The 19,310-nt window shown below is 41.2% G+C and overlaps 1 protein-coding gene across 1 annotated transcript in view; it reads left to right on the forward strand.

Annotated features, from left to right (window-relative positions):
• ass1 (argininosuccinate synthase 1) overlaps nt 1-16,411 on the forward strand; it is a 144,772-nt gene extending 128,361 nt beyond the window's left edge. Inside the window, exons 13-15 of the mRNA XM_080211813.1 lie at nt 4,416-4,572; nt 15,077-15,142; nt 16,222-16,411. Coding sequence (XP_080067939.1) covers nt 4,416-4,572; nt 15,077-15,142; nt 16,222-16,273 — 275 coding nt within the window. The 3' untranslated portion in view covers nt 16,274-16,411. The remainder of the gene's footprint in view (nt 1-4,415; nt 4,573-15,076; nt 15,143-16,221) is intronic.
• Nucleotides 16,412-19,310: the final 2,899 nt, after the last annotated feature.

Genomic DNA, 19,310 nt, shown 5'->3' on the forward strand with positions numbered 1-19,310 from the left:
TGATGTTAGGGGTAAGTTTTTCACTCAGAGGGTGGTGAGTGAATGGAATCGGCTGCCGTCAGTGGTGGTGGAGGCGAACTCGCTGGGGTCTTTTAAAAGACTTCTGGATGAGTATATGGGGTTTAATGAGATTGAGGGTTATAGATAGGTCTGTAGGTTGGTAGGTGTTGATGTGATCGGCACAACTCGTGGGCCGAAGGGCCTGTTTGTGCTGTAGTGTTCTATGTTCTATGTTCTATGTATAAGGCATTCCTCCTGATGCTAAGGGTCCTTGATGCTATATTGCGTCAAATGCTGCTTTGAAGTCAATGACATTCACTCTCACCTCACCTCTGGGATTTGACTCTTTTGTCCATGTTCAACATGGAGGATCACCAGCTGGGGCAGGACAGTAGGTGGTAATCAACAGGGGGTTTCCTTGTCGTTGTTGACTTCCCGTCAAGAGCATCTTTCAGCACCTTTAGCACAGAATTTGGTTTTTGTGTTTTTTTTTTGTTTACACCAATATTTCTTTTAAAATGTTCTTATCATTTGGCCGAAACCCCTCTTTGGGGAAAAAAACACTTTGTCTCCTGAGTTGTTGTTGTTGGGGAATGGAATAAGTGCCCATTTTAATATTGTCAGCAAAGCCAGGTGTAAAGCAAAACTTCTTTTACTCTTCCCTGATTAAACCCATGCTTTGAATTACACCTGCACCACATCATTGAATTATGTCTTTTAGCAAAGAGAACTCTGAACTTAGAAATTTTATGTCAGTCTCTGGGGTCTTTACACTGTGGGTCAAACACAATTCTGAAGGTTGAGGCTGCCCCAGGTTGATGTAGCATGGGGTGCTGAGCCGATAGATGTACACTTACCTGGGCTTCAGCTGTACTAAGCTCTGTGCGTTCTGGAAAAGGGTAAAGCTAATGGAAGGGTTATGCCACGATTTCTAAAGGTTAAGTGGGTGATTGAAGGTTATAAGAGGTTAGTTGAGTGGCAGCCCCTCGCATACCTTTATTATCTAAGAAACAATAAATACCTAATTACTTTCCTTCATTAGTTACAGCAGACTGGGCAGGAATGGTGTTTACAGGTATGTGGAATGTACTCTGTTAATGTTCGGCTTTTGCAGATACTTAGTCAGAGATCTCAGTTGTTTAGAGTAACTAGTGTTTATACTTGGGGCCAGCGTGAAAATTACAAACTCAATTAAGGTTTAAGACATGAAAATCCTGGCAGTTTTTTGTATTGTTATGGTCAACTGAAACTTGGTGAACATATTATTTTTGGCAGCAACAGTTTCAGCAGCATTAAACAATAAATGTATAATGAAGACACATCATGTTGATATAACTTAGAACACTAAAGTGATAGAATGTCAGTTTTAGTCACCCTCCGTTTGCTGAATTCCCTTGATGCAAGGCACAATGTCATTTAGCCTCTGGGGTTGGAGCTTGAATAGTGTCCAGATTGATAAGAAGCTGCAGTAGTTCTGAAAGCTGCAAAGTCTTAAGTGAAAAAAGTAACAATTGTGTCTCTCACTGAGCCTGGGCCTGTAACACAATTCATATGTTGGCACCAATTTAATTCACAAAGATAGGTGATGTAGGAAATTGAAATATTACACTGGTAAAGTAAAGGTTGTTGTTCTGAACTTTAATTTATATTCTTGGGACAAAGTAGAAGGAATTATTTTACATGTAACTGATCTCTAAGTGCTGGATGGGTAAAGAAGAATGGATATTGTTCCATTCCCAGCATGAACATCCCTCAATCTGGGTACAAAACAAAAGTGAATCTTAAATACGGTTTATTCAGAGTTGCAGGTAAGTTTGCCCATCGTTATCAGCAAAGAGTCTTTTCATGGCAGAAACTCATTTTGGTTTGAAATAAAGTATACCTGGGTTAGTATTTACTGGTTCATCGTTTTAATGGGAAGTATTGCATCAAAGAAGATAGGTGATAGTTACAGGTCTTTGCTCAGGATAATCATAGGCTTTGTGCGATGTTTTTGTGATAATACTAAAAACAAATTGCATTCTCTTTCTCAAGGGAGTTGAGAATTGAAGAATATGTTGGCAAGGTGTGCATCAGCCAGATAAACAGACAGATGTGGCAGTGATAGCTTGTTGTAAAGACAGGAAAAGAGGTACTGGAAAAAAAGGAGAAATTGGAGACTGTCCGCTCTTTTGAGCTCTGAAATGAGATGTTATTTTGGAAAGAGAGTATCGGTGAGCAGCAACAAAAACGTGTAGCTTTGCAGAAAGAAACATATGGACCTTTGATTTCAATCCTGATAAATACTGGGTCAGGTCTCCGCTATTCAGTCAGATTTACTCGAAGGGTCTGAGGAGCCTCTCGTGGGACTGTTCAGCCAACTACCAGGAGGCCACGCCGTGCTGTTCATTCGGGGCTCAAAGGCCTGCAGGATGAATTTGAACTGCCCTTTGTGACTTCATTGTCAGGGTTGGTAGAGCTTTATAAGGTTGAAAGAAGCCATTTTTCAGCCCTTTCTTTCCTGAGAGGCCCTCTCTTGTAATGACTTTAGTGATTCCCAGTAGGTTGTGAATTCATCATGTGATGTCATTTCTAATCGATGCTGTTCCCTACATCTCTGAAAAAAGTTAATAAAATCATTGATATAAACATCTGTAAACGGTATAAAAAAACTGGCAAATAGGCTTTTCAAATAACTGAATTCAGTAGTAGCTTCAACCTCTGCGGTAATTAACAGTGTTTGTCCAAATTAGATGAAAGGATTCCAGGTTATTAGTAAATTAGAGCATGTTTGCAGTCTATTAATCAAATGCAATTACAGTAGAAACAATAAAAACACAATATTTGGTGAACAGAACAGCTGGAGAAGCCATTGGTGGAAGCAGTTTTTATTTGTTGCAGCATGTGACAAATTGCATTCATAGTTTGCCATGCTGATAATACAGTGTCCATCATAATAATGAGCAAGTTTTACTGAGCAACTGGCATTGTTGACACCCTGAGGGAAATGGCTGTCATACTAGTGTCTGCCTGTTCAAGCAATGCCAGACAGATTGGACAGCCTGGGTTTAAAAGTTACCCTGGTCCATTTCGTGGTTAATCCTTTGTTTATCTTTTCATCAAGTTGTCTGTGCTCATGAAGCTCTGAAGTTGGCACTAAACTCTTTGTTACAAGGATTTGATCCAAACAGAATATGTTGTGCAAGCTTCAGGTGTCAGATGCCCGGTTGTGTTCAACTATACACCTGCATATTACTAGTACTATTGCTAAACAACTTTTTTTAAACCAGTAAGCTGTTGGCTCCAGTTTGTAGGACATACTGCCCATTACCCCCAATGTTATTGCTTTATTATTATTTTTTGCTGTGGTAAGTGCTGAGAATGAGGAAGATGCATGTTGGCAGTTGGAGAGAAGCTCCATAGCTTCATTTAGCTTTTGAGTATTTATGCTGGGAGCTCCACATTACTCACTGTCGTAACAACACTAATAAGTCAAAAAAATTGTGGCTTTGACTAGCCATGCAATGAAAATTGTTTGGACAGTGTAATATAATAGTAAACTATTCTTTAATCTGTTTTCTTCCTGTCTCTCCTTCCCATTTTTTTCTTTCCTACTGGCCATTTTGGTATTGGATGATTCTTTAGACCTAGAGGTGGGTCTTTTGCAGCATTCACAGAGAAAGCAAAGAGACTCTGTTACACTTAAAGCCTACAGCTTTAATAATGTTGTTTCAGACTTTCTCTGCTACCATTTCTGATCATTGTGTGTTGTCTTGATATTGGACAGCACTTGCTTCAATGCTGTTGTTTTGTTTCAACGATATTACATCTCCAGTTGTGTTTTGTATAAATAAAATGTTTGGAAAGACTACAGATTAGGATTTACTTTGCAGAAAATTAAACTGTAGATGGTTTTTTGATCACAGCCATTCTTAGAGGTGCAGCCTGGAGGCATTTTGGGGCCATGAAAATGACTTATATCCATAAATCCAGGGCTTTTGCATGTGCTTTGCCTTGCTCCTGGTAAGGCATGAGGACTGGGGGATAACATTGGTCCTTGATTTATTTAAGAACTATAGAAATTAGCTCTTTAGTACTTTCCAAAATGTAATGATAATCAGATTGCATGAAAAAGCTCTGTCAAATATTTGAAGCCATAGGTTGTTGGATTGTATGGAGAGGACCCTCCTATTTTATCGCTATGAGAAACACACTCTCCAACCTTCCTGCAGTGCAGCCCAGATACAGTGCCATCAACAAGGCAAACCGTTGTTCTTAGTGGGATTCGGGTGGTATTTATGAACCACTTGGTTATGGTTATCATGATTTGCGATGTTTCCTTCCTCAATGAGATTACCACTTTGCTACCATTTCAGATTATCTGCTTAATATTTATTTACTTACTTATAAATTCTTTTGTATTCGTGATTCAATAGGATTTTGGGACAGCCCAGAATGTTCATTTGTCCGGCACTGCATCAACAAATCACAGGAGCATGTCGCAGGGAAAGTTCAGCTCTCTGTCTTTAAGGGACATGTCTATATACTAGGTCGGGAGTCACCTACTTCCTTGTACAACCTCAGTCTTGTCAGGTATGTGACATCACAACTGATATCAATTTATTTGCAGTTTTGTTTGAATAATGTGAAAACAATTGCGATGTGAACTCTTACCACAAGGTCAGCTTGGCTGATTAAGACTCTCTAATCCATCTGGTCACATTCTAAAATGCCAACCATAACATCTTCCTAGTACAGCAGTTAACTTTTTCTTGTAAGTCTGAAGCTTGAATAATTCCTATCAGACCTTAAAGTAAGTGTGTGGAGAGCAAAAATGTGCCAAGTTTGAGCATGATGCCAAAATAGGAAACTAGGCATTTAAAGAGAAACAAGACAATCAGGAGCAGAAGATTTTCCTTCCACTAAGGAGATCAGTTAAAAATCATAAATAGCTGCAATAACAGACAAAACAGAAGTTACTGCTGTGTTAGTTTGTGCCACATCTGAATTTCCCTGAAAAGAGCTCCTAACAGCCTAAGTCATGGGTGGCATGGTAGCACAGTGGTTAGCACTGCTGCTTCACAGCTCCAGGGACCTGTGTTTGAATCCCGGCTTGGGTCACTGTCTGTGTCTGTGTGGAGTTTGCACATTCTCCTCGTGCCTGCGTGGGTTTCCTCTGGATGCTCTGGTTTCCTCCCACAGTCCAAAGGTGTGCAGGTTAGGTTGACTGGCCATGCTAAAACTGCCCCTTAGTGTCCTGAGATGCATATGTTAGAGGGATTAGCGAGTAAATTGTAGGGATGGGGGGTTAGGTCTGGGTGGGATTGTGTTCGGTGCAGACTCAATGGGCCAGATGGCCTCTTTCTGCACTGTAGGGTTTCTATAATTCTATGAAGTCACTTGACCTCCAGAAGAAGAGCCCCAGAAATGCTGACTGACTCACAATGCATTCCCAGCAGATGCTGATACTTTAAATTGCTGGCAGCTTAACATTTTGTCTACAGTATAATTTATGAATTTACAGAATATCATAGTACAGTTTTACTAGTTTATAAATGGGGAGTTTTGCTATAAACTTTTAAGAAGTAATTTTCTGATGTGATTGGAGGAAACAATGTACTAAAAACTAAATGTTTTTTACTGAGATGCAGTAGTTATCTATTATAATTCAGGTTAGAAACTCCAAAGTGTTTTATGAAGTCTGCCTGAACCATAAGTTTTGCAGTTTGAATTTGGCTAGGGTAAGCATGAGATTTTCACTCCGGGTATGATTCGAACGATCCACTAGGGAGCTTTTATCAAACAAAGTTTGTTTAAGAATATTGTTAACATGTATAGAAAGAAAATTAGCAATAATTTTTACCAATTACAAACAAGAAAAAAAGCCCCATGAGATTGTATAAACCTTAACAGCTAAATACAGTTCCAATCAAACAAATCCCATCAACAAAACCCTTGCCACAGGTTTAGCACAGAAAATATGAATGCTCATGTGTTGCTGGAACTTAGTCCTTTTTGTTGAGTGCTGCAGTTCTCTTGACACATACACACTCAGACAAACTTGAAGTCAGAACTGCTTCTCAAAACACCAGGGAGAGAGAGGCTCGAGGTCTTAGCTAGCAAATCACGAACGGCAGAATTTTCACTCCAAGAAGGCAAGAAGCCTTGTTCCCAGCTAGCCAGCAGAAATTACAATACTGGGGGGAGAAAAAAACAGAAACACTGCTTTTCATGCCTGATGTCCAAACGTTTTCTAAACTAAACCTGGAAGTAAATCCTTGGATTCCTCCTGTGGAGGAACCACCTGACTTGACTTGTCAATCAATCTTCCCACAACATTTCAGTAAACAAAACCTCATTTAAACCATTTAAGCAGCAATAAACAGATATCTAAGCCTGCAACCTGTCCACAGTGAAACCAAAAGGCCTGCTTACAAACTGCAGAGAACATGATTTAAAAAAAAATACATTTCTTAAAGGCACATTGTATCGAAACATTAGTTGAGTAACTGTTTTGAATGCAAAGTGGCAAAACCAGCCTCTTGCTCCTATGTTTACTTCCAATTTTTTCACTTTGAGTTTCTATAAATAAAATAGATTAATGGGAATAAAACACTTAAGTTATAAACTAAATAACATTTATTGTGGAGCAGTTGATGTTGATCAACTGAGATTTAAACTGTTACGATTTAGATTACTGCCCTTTATGTCCTTTCAAACTCATTCATTCATTGTCTAAATACATGCTGTGTATAATGTATATATTGGATACTAAAGGCAGAAAAATTATGTGTTTGATATAGTATTGAGGTTGATGTTTTTTAACTGGACAAATATGGGGAGGCAATGCATTACTGTTGATACAGTGAGATTAGTTATTGACTGTCTCATGCCCCAAAGAATGTGTACATCTGCTGCACATATTACAGTGTTGTAATCTTTTATCGATTTTAATCCACCAATTATAGCCATAAAAAATCAACAATAACACGTACAGATCAATAACCCATGGTACCATTCAGTGGATCAATACAAATCTGTGTTAAGCTTCTTGCAGTCCACTCAAAAGGCAACAAACTGTGTCCTTTATCCTTGTTTTTAAATAAGTAAACACAAGTACTCATGCAGAGTTGGAATTGTATTGTGTTACACATGCAGTTTACTTTCTTTATTGTCAAAGTTATGTTTTGTGATTGTAAAGACATTGAAATGTTTTTATCCCTGAGGAAGAAGGTATCGGGTAGGATAAATACCTCAGCTGATTTATCTCTTTTGTAGGCAAAATGTGCACAGAGTAACCCTTAATAATCCCCTTCTTTATGGCTTACAGTCACAGAAGGAGCTAAATGAATAAAGTAAAAGTAATCAGGAGCATTTATTCCCTGTCAGTTCCAAAGTGATTTCTCTTTCAATTTCTACATCAGTGCCTTTAAAATGTTTGAATGATGATGGAATCATACTAATAAAAGAATAGCAGTAAGCAGTACAGGAGGCTGGAAGTGACTGGTCACAGTAGGTATAAAGTAATGTAATTATACGGCATACAGCCCACTCGACTGCACAAAAATAAAAGCATGGAATTCTGGAGAGACATCCAGCACCATTGTAAATTCTTCAAATTGCTTGTTTTTTATCCTCTCAAATAATTCATCAGTCGCAACAAGCATGGTAACTGCTGTGGAGTTTTGAAACCGATATGGAGGGGCGATGAAGAAAATCAGAAAATTTAAAAGCAAAAGTTAAAACAGAAGAGATTTTAAAGAATTATATAAGGGTATTTTATTTGAATTTCACCTTTTTTTTTGGCTCCCTGGGTACATATTACCTACAGCTGAGAGGTAGACATTCAGGCAGATGACCTTCTCTCCCAGGCCACTGCCAATATAGTACTGAATTGCCGCTAAGAGCTGCAAGAGAAATGTACAAGACCTTCGCAGCTATATTTTTCCTTCTCTCGTTCCTGTGAGGGCAGAGTTGCAGGATTGAGTTCAGTCCTTCGCCATTGCCACACAACAGGGATCAACAGAATATAGAATTAAACTTGCGCCCAGCACTTTTGGTGAAGCATTTCATTGTGTTATACACCTCAAACTAAAAGAAGAGGTTTCCGAAATAACATTCTGGTACTGTATAACAATAATCCTCTGAATGGTGCAATCCCAGGGAAGCCAGGCTGATATAATGCATAACCCACTAAAAAAGCATAAGATATAGTATGAAAAATAAATTTGGGAAGCTAAATGCTGCAGCTTTGCAAATCAGGACAACGCTTTTGCTGAGCAATAATTGCCACAATGATGTGAGTAACAATTCCATTTGTACGTTTTAACCTCATTATATAGAGCTTAGTCATCTGACTTGATGTGATTTTTCAGGGCCTGTCATATTGTTTCTCAAAAACCATGAGCCAGTTTTACATCCTTGGCTTGTGTAAAGCACTCACCTGTCTATATTGGTTTTTGAATAGGTGAGGGGGTCACCCACGGGAAAGCAGCGATCCTTTTTCAAATCTGATGATGTTACCAGGACCAAATCTGCTGTTTTTAGCTGGAGGACTGGGTGTAGAAGTAGTGACAACTTCCCCACTGGGGAAAATCTGACAGATGTCAGATTATGTGCCAGAGAATTTCACTCCAGGTTCCCTTGTCAGCCACGAGGAACAGGTGTGCTGCACTGGGTCTCGAAGAAGTCTTGGGTCACCTTTGCACTGGACTCCCCTGTCTCCAGCCCCATCACAGCAACAGCTTCTCATTAAATAACATATTTATTGTAATGAAACTTATCAAGGTGCTTCACAAGAGCATTATAAAACTAACCTACACAAAGAGATGTTTTAAATCAGATAATGCTTGGTCAAAGCAGTAGGCTTGAAGAATTGTCTTAATGGAGGAAAGCAAGCTAGAGAGGTATAGGGAGGGTATTCCAGAACCGTAGAATCCCTACAGTGCAAAAGGAGGCCATTTGGCCCTTTGAGTCTGCACTGATTCTACGAAAAAGCATCTTACCAACGCACCCCTCCATTCCTGTGCCCTCACGCATTTACCATGGCTAATTCATCTAATTTACACATCTTTGGACACTATGGGGCAATTTAGCATGACTAATCCACCTAACCTGCATATCTATGAAGTGATTAAAAGAAGTAGGAAACCCGAGCTTATCTCTCAACCCAGTGACATTGATGCCCACTGTAACACCGTCTCCCAAACTGCTGCCTTGGTGAGGTCAGCACAAATCAGAAACCAAACCTAATGTCTTCTGAACTTCATGACTTAGTGCTTCTGTTGACAGTTGTATAACTTTTTTTTTGAAGATGTAATGAGTAGAGTAGATAAAAGAGAACCAGTAGATGTATTGTACTTGGATTTCCAAAACAATAATCAATAAGCTGCCATGCAAAAGGTTAATCACAAGATAAAGGCTCATGAAGTTGACGCTTAAAGACTGGTAAAGAATTGACAGACCGGAAACCGAGTAGGATAATGGGCATTTTCAAGTAGGCAGCCTGTAAACAGTGGAGTGCCAAAAGGATCGATGCAGGGGCCTCATCTCTTTACAGTCCATATTCATGACTTGGACAAAGAGATAACAGTAATGTATCCAAGTTTGCTGAAAATACAAAGCTAGATGGGAATACAAGCTATGAGGGGGATACAAAGAGGTGACAAAGTGATGTAGACAGGTTAATGAGCAACAAGGTGAAAAACTGTGGGTTAATATGAGATACTATGATCATAAGATTAGAAAAGCAGAATATTTTTAAAAAGGCATGAAACTTAATATATGTCGATGCTCTGAGGGACTTGGATATACTCAAACAAGATTCACAGTTAGAAACACACAAAGTACAGCAAGCAATTAGAATGACAAATGACATGTTGCAAGGGGATTGGAGTACACAAATAAAGATGTGTTGATTTAGTTGTACAGGACTTTGGTGAGACAATACCTGGATATTAAAGAAGGACATACTTGCATTGAAGGTGGTACAGTAAAGGTTCAGTAGATTGGTTCCTATCATGAGAGGCTGAATAAATTGAGCCTATGCTCTCTGAAGTTTAGAAAAATAAGAGATGATTTTATTGAACCATTCACAATTCTGAAGGAGCTTGACAAGGTTGACTCTTAACACTTAGATGTTGGGCAGTCTCGAAGATGGATTTATTATGTGCTTCAGTGGCCAGCAGCAGACCTTCCCTTAAGTTAAGGATCCTGGGGACAGAATTCCACTGTTGCTGCTGTCGACCAGTCAGCTCTCCGTTGCATGCAGAATCACCAGGAATGATGGCGGCTGCGGCAATGCATCCAGCGCAGGCCCAGGATCAATGAGTGACTGGAGGCCAAAAATGAATGAGGATTGGAGGGGTGTTACTGATTAGAGGGAACAGCAGATCAGAAGAAAGGTGGCTCTAAAGTGGGTTGCGCCTCTTCCCGACGTTGTGTCCCTCCAGTGAGGCACTGAGCACCTCCCCCCACCGCCAATCTGGGAGCCCACAAGCATTTAACACGTGGGTTACCCCACTTGCAGTGGGTTGAATAACTGCAGCAGCAGAGTGAGACCCATTTAATTGCCCACTTCTGGGCCTCAATTGTCATTGGGTGGGAAGACCATCCATGAGCCTTTCTGCCCAGCTTAACTGTGGCAAAGGCCTAAAAACAATTGCACTCTGTTGCCCGATGAAATGCTTCCCGCCTTCAAGCATGTCTTAGGGAAAGGTGTTAAATTTCCTATGTACCCCTGTACACAGATACTGAGGCTGAATTTTCCAGTTCTTCACGCTGGCAGGACCTTCTAGTCCCACTGGTGCAAGCAGAGGTTTCAATGGCCTCTTCACAGGAAACCTGTGGTGAGGGTGCTGAAAAATTCCAGCCTGTGTAAGTCCCGTTTTTTCTGTTGTTATTAAAGAATCACGTATGTTCTTCCTTTCCTTTCCCAAGCATTCCCTTCACCATCCCTGTTCCCAGCAGTACATTACTCCATAGTTTATTGTACTGAGAACCAAGTGCTACAGTATTATTACTATCCTGCAGATATACATTGTAGAAAGAAGGAATCAAGTCCTGTGGTAGGTATAAGAGGACATTTGTTTGGACCATGGCCCAGATTTTCCGGGCCACTTTGATGCATGTACAAATCGGGTTATAGCCGCTAATTCTTGTGAGAGAACCATAAGGGAATTTGCACCAGGGATATCTCAGAATGAGATCTTCCCTGCCCACTGCTGGCAATACAGTCAGGTTCTTTGATTTCCATCTACATAAATATATTTAAATATGCATAAACGCCATAGCTTTCAGGTTCCCCATATGCTCCCTCTCCTCTCCCCGGCGTGACATCACACTGGTGGGATTCAGTACGGTTTCCATATGGTCAGGAGTATGGCTGGGCAGTGGCCATCAGGCACCCGAGCGGCACCAGTTGAGCACCGCCAGTGTGCCAGGACCAGTGGTAATGGGCTGGGGCCTGGGTGGAGCCATGATAGGGGGGCTTTGTGACGGAGATCGTGCAGGGGTGGATCGTGGAGGAGGTGCATGTCAGGGTAATGATGGGGGGGGCATGCCAGGCATCATGATGGAGGGCCATGATGGGGGGCATGCCAGGCATAATGATGGCGGGGGGTGTGCCAGGCGTAATGATGGCGGGTGCATGCTGGGGGTAACAATGGGAGGGGGCGTGCCGAGGGTAACAATCGGGGTGGGGGGGATGCTGGGTGTAACGATGGGTGGGGGGAGAATGCCGGGGATAACGGTTTGGGGCGGGGGGGGGCATGCCGGGGGTAACGATGGGGGGGAGGCATGCCGGAGTAATGATGAGGGGCGTGCCAGGGAACCATGATGGGAGCATGCTGGGATAATGGTAGTGGGGCATGAGGTTGAAGGAAACTTGCCACTGATGAGGGGTGGAGTCCTGATGTTTGTTGGGGGAAGGAGGGCGCTCCCCCGGTGTGCGACCTGGGCGCTCCCCCGGTGTGCGACCTGGGCGCTCCCCCGGTGTGCGACCTGGGCGCTCCTTGCGAAACGGTACCTGAGTTCCCTGCAGCCAGCTCACCAGCATGTTTAAGCCCGCCTTACCACTCGCAATTCACCACTCTCCAAAAAAAGTGATTGAGTGAGGGACGATTGCAGTGTGGAGAGCGCCTGAGAGATCGGCACGATCACTCCATCACGCTCGCTGTTGGGAGAAGTCCGCCCCACATGTTTTTATTGCAGAAGTCTGCAGCTGTCAGCATAAATGCCTGTGCCGCTCTAGCAGCCACTTGTAGGCGCATCAGCGTGTGACCCTTGGTGGCTTTATCCTACATTTCATTTATTTTGTTAAACACCCAAGTAAATGTTTTGCTATGTAACTAAAAACCAGTCTCTTCTAATCAAACCCCATAATTTGAGACACCGTACTCCCATGTCGACCATGTAATTTGATTGGTTTTTATCAAATTGCAAGGGAGTGGAGTGTCTGAAGATGTACTTTCTACATATGTGTAAGTTTTTAACAGATTCTCAGTACAATTGGCCATGTCACCTTGAAGGTTCGCTACATCCTTGACGTTGTCAGATTACAACTGGCAACAAAAGCTATTTTTGATAGATGTTCTCTAATTGTTAAGTTCCTATTATATGGAAGCATTCAGTGCAGCCTATATACTCTAGATCAACAAAAGAACAATAACTTGGCTTTTAATTTTTCTTTTAAAAGCAAAACTCTGGTGGTTTAACTGAGAGATGTCATTTTATTGCCCCTGAGTGTCAAAGAATAAAAATAAATCAATTTGTTGAGCAAAAGTTTTCCATTGAAAAGGCAGTGTCAATATGCTGTGGCTTTTTAGACTTGGCTTCATAAAAGACTGAGGAGTAAAATTAAAGTGATGCATGTTTCATGGACATGTTGCTGTCAACGTACATTATCCTTGAACCGTTTATTGATCCTAATTTATCTGTTGAAGCAGTTGACCCTATGTTTAGCAAGGGTAGAACAGATTGATGTATTAGTGTAAGCAAAACCTTGGATAAAAACACTATTTAGCAAACACTAGCTACCATAGGGGTATAGGAACCTTGGGGAGTTACTTTCATCATTCATCTCCTCATATGTTATTCATGGTTCGAGGAGTTAAATGTAGTTTTTAAAATAAACAATAGGTTTGTTTATTACACTGTGTGCTTTGTGAGTAAATACTTAGCAGTCCACTCTAGTTCATCTGTATAGTGAAATGCACATGCTTACTAAGTGAATAATGCTACGATGTTAGCTATCACCATTTTCTCTATAATTTGCATTGATCATTACATATGGAAATCACAAGTGTACAAATGAGTTAGTACTTAATGAATTTGACTTATTCATTCACTAAAACTTCGACGGAAGATACTTCCCTTTCATTTAAAGTCATTTTAGCACAACGATACATCTTACAGATATGTCTCCAAATATCTACCAATTTCACTGGATAGCTGGTCCTAAGGGAGTGTATTTCCGCAATCTGATGCCATGATCTTGATCATAGATGAAGTCTTCTCCAAGCATTTTCTTTTACCCTTCATCAGCCATTTCCTTCCAACGAAATTTCCTTCAACGTTTGTCCCAAGAAGAAAACTCTCCCCTATATCACTCACAACTATAGTTTCAAGTTTCCAACTGCTTCGTCTTTGACCCTGCCTTTGCACAGTACTTCAGCAGCCCTCAATCTGCTCAAACATTCTCTCACTTCACCTCTTATGTCCTTGCCCCTACTAAAACCTTTTGTTTCCCCAAGTCCAAAGACTTGAATGTATTTACATGTATCTTGAAGCAATCCAACATTGATGTGGTTGCTTCCAAACCTTGCCTCATTCATTGCCTGAGACTATTCACATTCTTGTTGTCAATTTCAAAATGACCTTCCAAACCTTTATTCTTCCCATCACAAAGACTACCAACTTCCATTTCCGTAACATTGCACAGAATTGTATAGAATTGACTGGACAGAAACATACCATTTGGCCCAACTAATCTTTGCAGACGTTTTGTTCTATTTCACCTAAGCCCATCTGGAAAACCTCTGTTTCTTTTTCCCTCATTTACTTTTCCTCCTGGGCATCTGTTATTTAGCTTTAGCTACTCCATGTGACAGCAAGTTCCACAATCTAACTGCTGTCCAGGTAAATAGGTTTTTCCTGAATTCTGTTTGAAATATCAGTGACCGCTTCAGCACCCAGCTCCACCATCCTACTATCGAAATGCTTATCTATATTTGCATTGCCTCCAGACTCATCTATTCCAATGTTCTCCACCAAGTCCCACCCAACACTCCATCCTCACTGATCCCTTGTACTTCAGTGCCTCCTATTTAAAATCTGTTATCTTATGCAGCCTCACAGCCCTCCCTGCATGAACACCCAGTTCCTCCTTATGCATTACCTCCTCACTTTGGTTAAATATTGATGACTCTGGTTTTGTCACCAGGGAACATAGGGGCAGACCATTTAGTTAGATTGAGACTCTTCTGTATTACCAATTCCATTTACACACCCCCATCCTTTCCCAATTTATCTGAAATGCTGCAGGATATATTGAAAGGCATTGAATTGATGCAAGTTTTTGCTGTTGCATGGTATCCCACCTCAGTAATAGATTAGGGTTTAGCTTGTAGGGGAAATCAAAGAGATCATCCAGCTGTTCTATGCCTTGGAACTTTGGTTTCCTAACATGCTTGAACATGGACTTGGTACAGTGATCAAACTGTTAGCTTTCTGGCGAGACTTTAAGGTATAGGCAGCGATTACATTTAGATTTAATTGGAAATGGGGGCCAGTTTGCTCAGTTTGCTAGATGGCAAGTGTGTGATTTCAAATAACACCAACAGCCTGAGTTAAATTCCTGCTCTGGCTGAGGTAGACCCATGACCTGCCTCCTTACTTTACCTCTGAAAGTGGAAGTCAATGCCAAACAACTACTGACAAAAAAAAATTGCAAGCGGCTCAGGCTGAAGCAGCAGCAAATAATGAGCCAAGGACCTGTCTTCAGACAAAGCATGCATAATATGATTTAAAAGTATTAAAATGTAGCAAAATAATATTGACCAAAAGTAGATTGATGTGATTTATTAATATTTCTTTCTAGCATGAACGTACAGGGTGATTATGACCCAATTGATGCAGGTGGATTTATTAGGATTTGCTCTCTGAGGTGAGTGCTACTATATTATTTTCAAAGGGAAACTTGTACCCAGCTGTTTAATGCTAGTTCAAAAGTTTTGTTTTTTTTTTCTCTGTTGTCACAGGACAATAATTTATAAACTCATTCCAAGCAAGAGCTAAAAGATTGTACAACTTAATAACTAATAGCTATGATACAAATGTGGTTCCGGTCTGACTTTATTATCTTACTGCAGATGTGCCTGCACCCATGCACTCGCCACTATTGGGGTATGCAAACGTGTTGAGGTCTGGCACGAGGAAGGAGCACCTGTAGCCCCCACTTGTATCTCCCTCTGTTTCCCTGCTCCTCCATCCAGTAAACTGCCTAATCTGATCCTTCTTTTTCATCTTGCAACCAAGATTGGAAACCACCAAGAGAGGAATCTTGTGCCTGAACATATTCCCTTTCATTCCCAAGGACAAATTACTATTAACTTTTTGGCAGAGGGGCATGGTGCCACTAAATGTTTAAAATTTAAATACTCTGGTTGAAAGGTTTATCACCTAAAAACACTCACTGCCTGACAGTTGCAAAATCTCTCTTCATGGGTGGCTTATTTAAAGACAGATACAGCGGCGCAGTGCTTAGCACTGCTCCCACACAGCGCCACTGGTTTGATTCCCGTCTTGGGTTACCATCTCCCCGTGTCTGCATGGGTTTCCTCCTGGTGCTCCGGTTTCCTCCCACATCCCATGCTAAATTCTCCTTCAGTGTACCCGAACAGGTGCCGGAGTGTGGCAACTAGGAGATTTTCACAGTAACTTCATTGCAGTGTTAATGTAAGCCTACTTGTGACTAAAAAACAAACTTTCAAAAAAATTAAACTCTGAGAACAAACGAGCCACCATTATAGTACATTAGTTAAGATGTGTGACCTTGCTGTATATGGCACACCCTTGGAAACTGCAGTGATGGATTCAGGTAGGACTTGAAAGAACACACAGAAGAGTTTTGGTGGAAAAAGATGGATTTCTGTTAAAATCTGTATAAAGTGAATACTTTACCTTTTTGATGCCTCTCTGTTTTATTATAGAGAAAGCTAAATATCCTATTGTATTTTCAAACAGGCTGAAGGAATACCATCGTCTCCAGAGCACCACAACTCCAAAACCCAAATGAAAGAGGTTGAACTTTGACTAGCAAGTTGGCAGACGTGAATTTTACAGGATATGATGTTCTGTGATGAAAGGAAAGTGTAGATTTCCCCTGTATGTTACTGGTTCCATTTTAAATAAAATGAATAATCTTGAACACAAAGGCATATTCGTTGACCTCTTCTCTGATATTTCCTTTAAATGACAACGAAGAAGAAAGACTCTTAAATTTTTTTTAAGACGTTGGACTTTGATTTTTCAAAATACATTTAAATTACATTATTTGAGGTTTCTTATGAAAAACTTGGATGAAGGAACAAATGGCAGTGTGGGCTGAATTGGCTATTCCTACTCCTCGTTCCTCATCCCTTCAACATGGGTTACTGTCAAGGTGAAAGATTAACTGACAAAGCTCAATAAATGAAGAATTGATTAGATGTTACCAAGCTGGGTTTTAAAGGCTGAAGATTGTAAGAGTAAGGAAAGGTAAGGAGCTTGTATGCAATTTTAAAGCATAGGTCCTGTTAGATCAACATGATGGCATACAGTTGAAAAGCTCACTGAAGTAGTGGACATGGGAAAGTCTATGGATATTTCATTAATGGAGTTCTGGAAAGCCTTCAATCTAATTCCCTGTGAGAAACTTTTAGATAAAGTTGAAGCTCATGGAATTAAGAACAAATTATTGCTTTAGGCCAAAACTTTATGCAGAGGCAGTGCCTCTGGCTGAAAGGCCCAGGGCGAGCCAGCCTCCACTTAGCAAGGTCACCTGAACACTTTTATGGTCGTTGGGCTATTAATTGGCTCAGGATGAGACTTCCACCCCTATCTGAGAGGAAGTCTCACCTCCGAGAACTGATAGATAATCAGGTAGCTGGCAGCTCTCAAGTCGCAGTAGGGCCTCCAGGAGCAGTAGCCATTGCTGGGCCTGTAGACAGCCCCAATGATTGTTAATGGAGCCAGATTAAAAGACAAATCGATGTCTTCTACCTGGTCCAATCTGGCAGGCCCTGCATAGGGGGTAGGCTCAAACAACCGTGAAAAACCTCAACACCATTCTGGACAAATCAGCTACTTGATTGGCACTCCATCCACCACCTTCAACATCCACTACCTCCACAGTGGCAGCAGTGTGTTCCATCCACAAGAAGCACTACAGCAACTCACCAAGGCTCCATCGACAGCACCTTTCAAACCCGCAACATCTACCTCCTAGAAGGACAAGGGTAGCAGTTGCATAGGAACACCACCAGCTGCAAGTTCCCATCTAAGCCACTCAACTTGAAACTGTCACTGAATCAAAATCCTGGAATTCCCACCTATAAGACCATAAGACATAGAATCAGAATTAGGCCACAAAAGGAAATGGATACTTAGGCCTGAATTTTCCTAAAGTGAAAAGCCTCCCTGCCATTTTTTAAATGGCAGCCGAGGACTGGATCCAGAATTCCCAACCCTATGGAACATGGTGCCTACCATTTTCACAATGGAGAATGGGGTCAGATTCTAAGTTGCACATCTGTGGTTCACAGAGGAAGCGGCCCAGGTAACAAGAGTTGTCTCCAGGAATGTTTGATTTTCATCAGCCAGGAATGGAAACGCAATGGGTGGAATTTTCCCATTCTGCCCGCCACAGGAATCATAGCAGGTGCAGCTGGACCATGTGAAGGTCCATTGACCTTGGGCAAGATTTTCCATCTTCGGGCGAGCGCAGCTGGAAAACCCTGCCTGATATCAACAGGTTAGACCTGATAGGAGCAGGCCTAAACTTTGCAGAGTTGCCTGTATAGATGGGATACACTTTTGGATATGATCCTGGAAACCTTTGGAAGAGGTAAGGTGCCATTTGGGATTGTTAAAAGGAGAAATGAATGTGTGTTAGAAGTACATAAACTCATTGGAATGGTTAAACTCATTGGAACGGTCAAAAAAACTGGCAAGCTTCAAGGTATGTAAAGCTCTTTCCCTTTAAATACTTGGGGGGTGAGGGGGGGAAATGTACTCAATGTTTAAAAATACCTAGTGCTTTCTATTTCAGTCCATTGATATAATCCTGATGGTTATCATTACTGTATTTGCGCCATATGATTGATTTTCATAACCTTCTTTCACAGTCAGCTGCTTCTCAGCTTACTGTTTGATTGACAGCTCCAAGTGGTTACAGACTCTTTGAACTGGGACTGTGAATTCTAATGTTTTTGTTTGTTATGAGGATTAAACGAAGTTAATTATAGTCAACTTTTATCAATGAAAGGGTTTTTTTGTGCAACAGTGAATTCTTCAACAACTTTATTTTGTCTTGTCTCAGAATGGGCCCTGAGATATGCCCGTGGCAGGCACTGAGTTAGTTGACAAGGTCAGTGTAAGGACAAGGGCAGAAAGTGACGTTTAGGGGTCATGGTCCTATCAAAAACCTGTTCCTTACTCATTCACTTGATTTCTTTTACTCTGAGTTGTACAGCTGAAGCGTTCAATGATTAGCAGCGTCTGGTGAGGATTTTCCCACTACCAACCCTCCAAAACCCAACAGCTGTGCAGATGAACATCTGGGGTCAGGGCCTAACTGAAGCCAATCACAGCTCAGCTCAGAGCTCCTCATAAATGTTCTCCATCTCATCCCAATACAAAATAAAACTTAATTCGGAATTTTATTTAATGACTTAAACTTCAGAGTACTTTTTGTAGTTAGTTAGAATAGTTTCCCTGATGCATTTCTCTCTCCCTCTCTCTAATTTGCCTCACTCTCCTGTGACCCTCTCCTTCTATCTCTTTTACTGACACATTTTACAGTCCCGGTGCAGTGGGGATGGAAAATGCGGCGAGTAGGACTGGGAAGATTCCACTGGTAGGGGCTGTAATACTCCGCCCATAATCACTTTCACATGTAAAAATTATACATCATGGGTGCGATCTTACCACTCACCACGCCAGTGGATTTGTGTGGCAAACAGGTAAGATAGGGCGAGAGGCAAAAAAATTGGGTTCACACCCGGTTTCTCGCCTCTCCCAATTGTACCAGCACTGTTTTGCCGGCAAACTCAATGGTATGAAGTTGATTTCAA

Source organism: Carcharhinus amblyrhynchos, chromosome 25, assembly GCF_965287045.1.
Source record: "Carcharhinus amblyrhynchos chromosome 25, sCarAmb.v2.hapA, whole genome shotgun sequence".
NCBI lineage: Eukaryota > Metazoa > Chordata > Chondrichthyes > Carcharhiniformes > Carcharhinidae > Carcharhinus > Carcharhinus amblyrhynchos.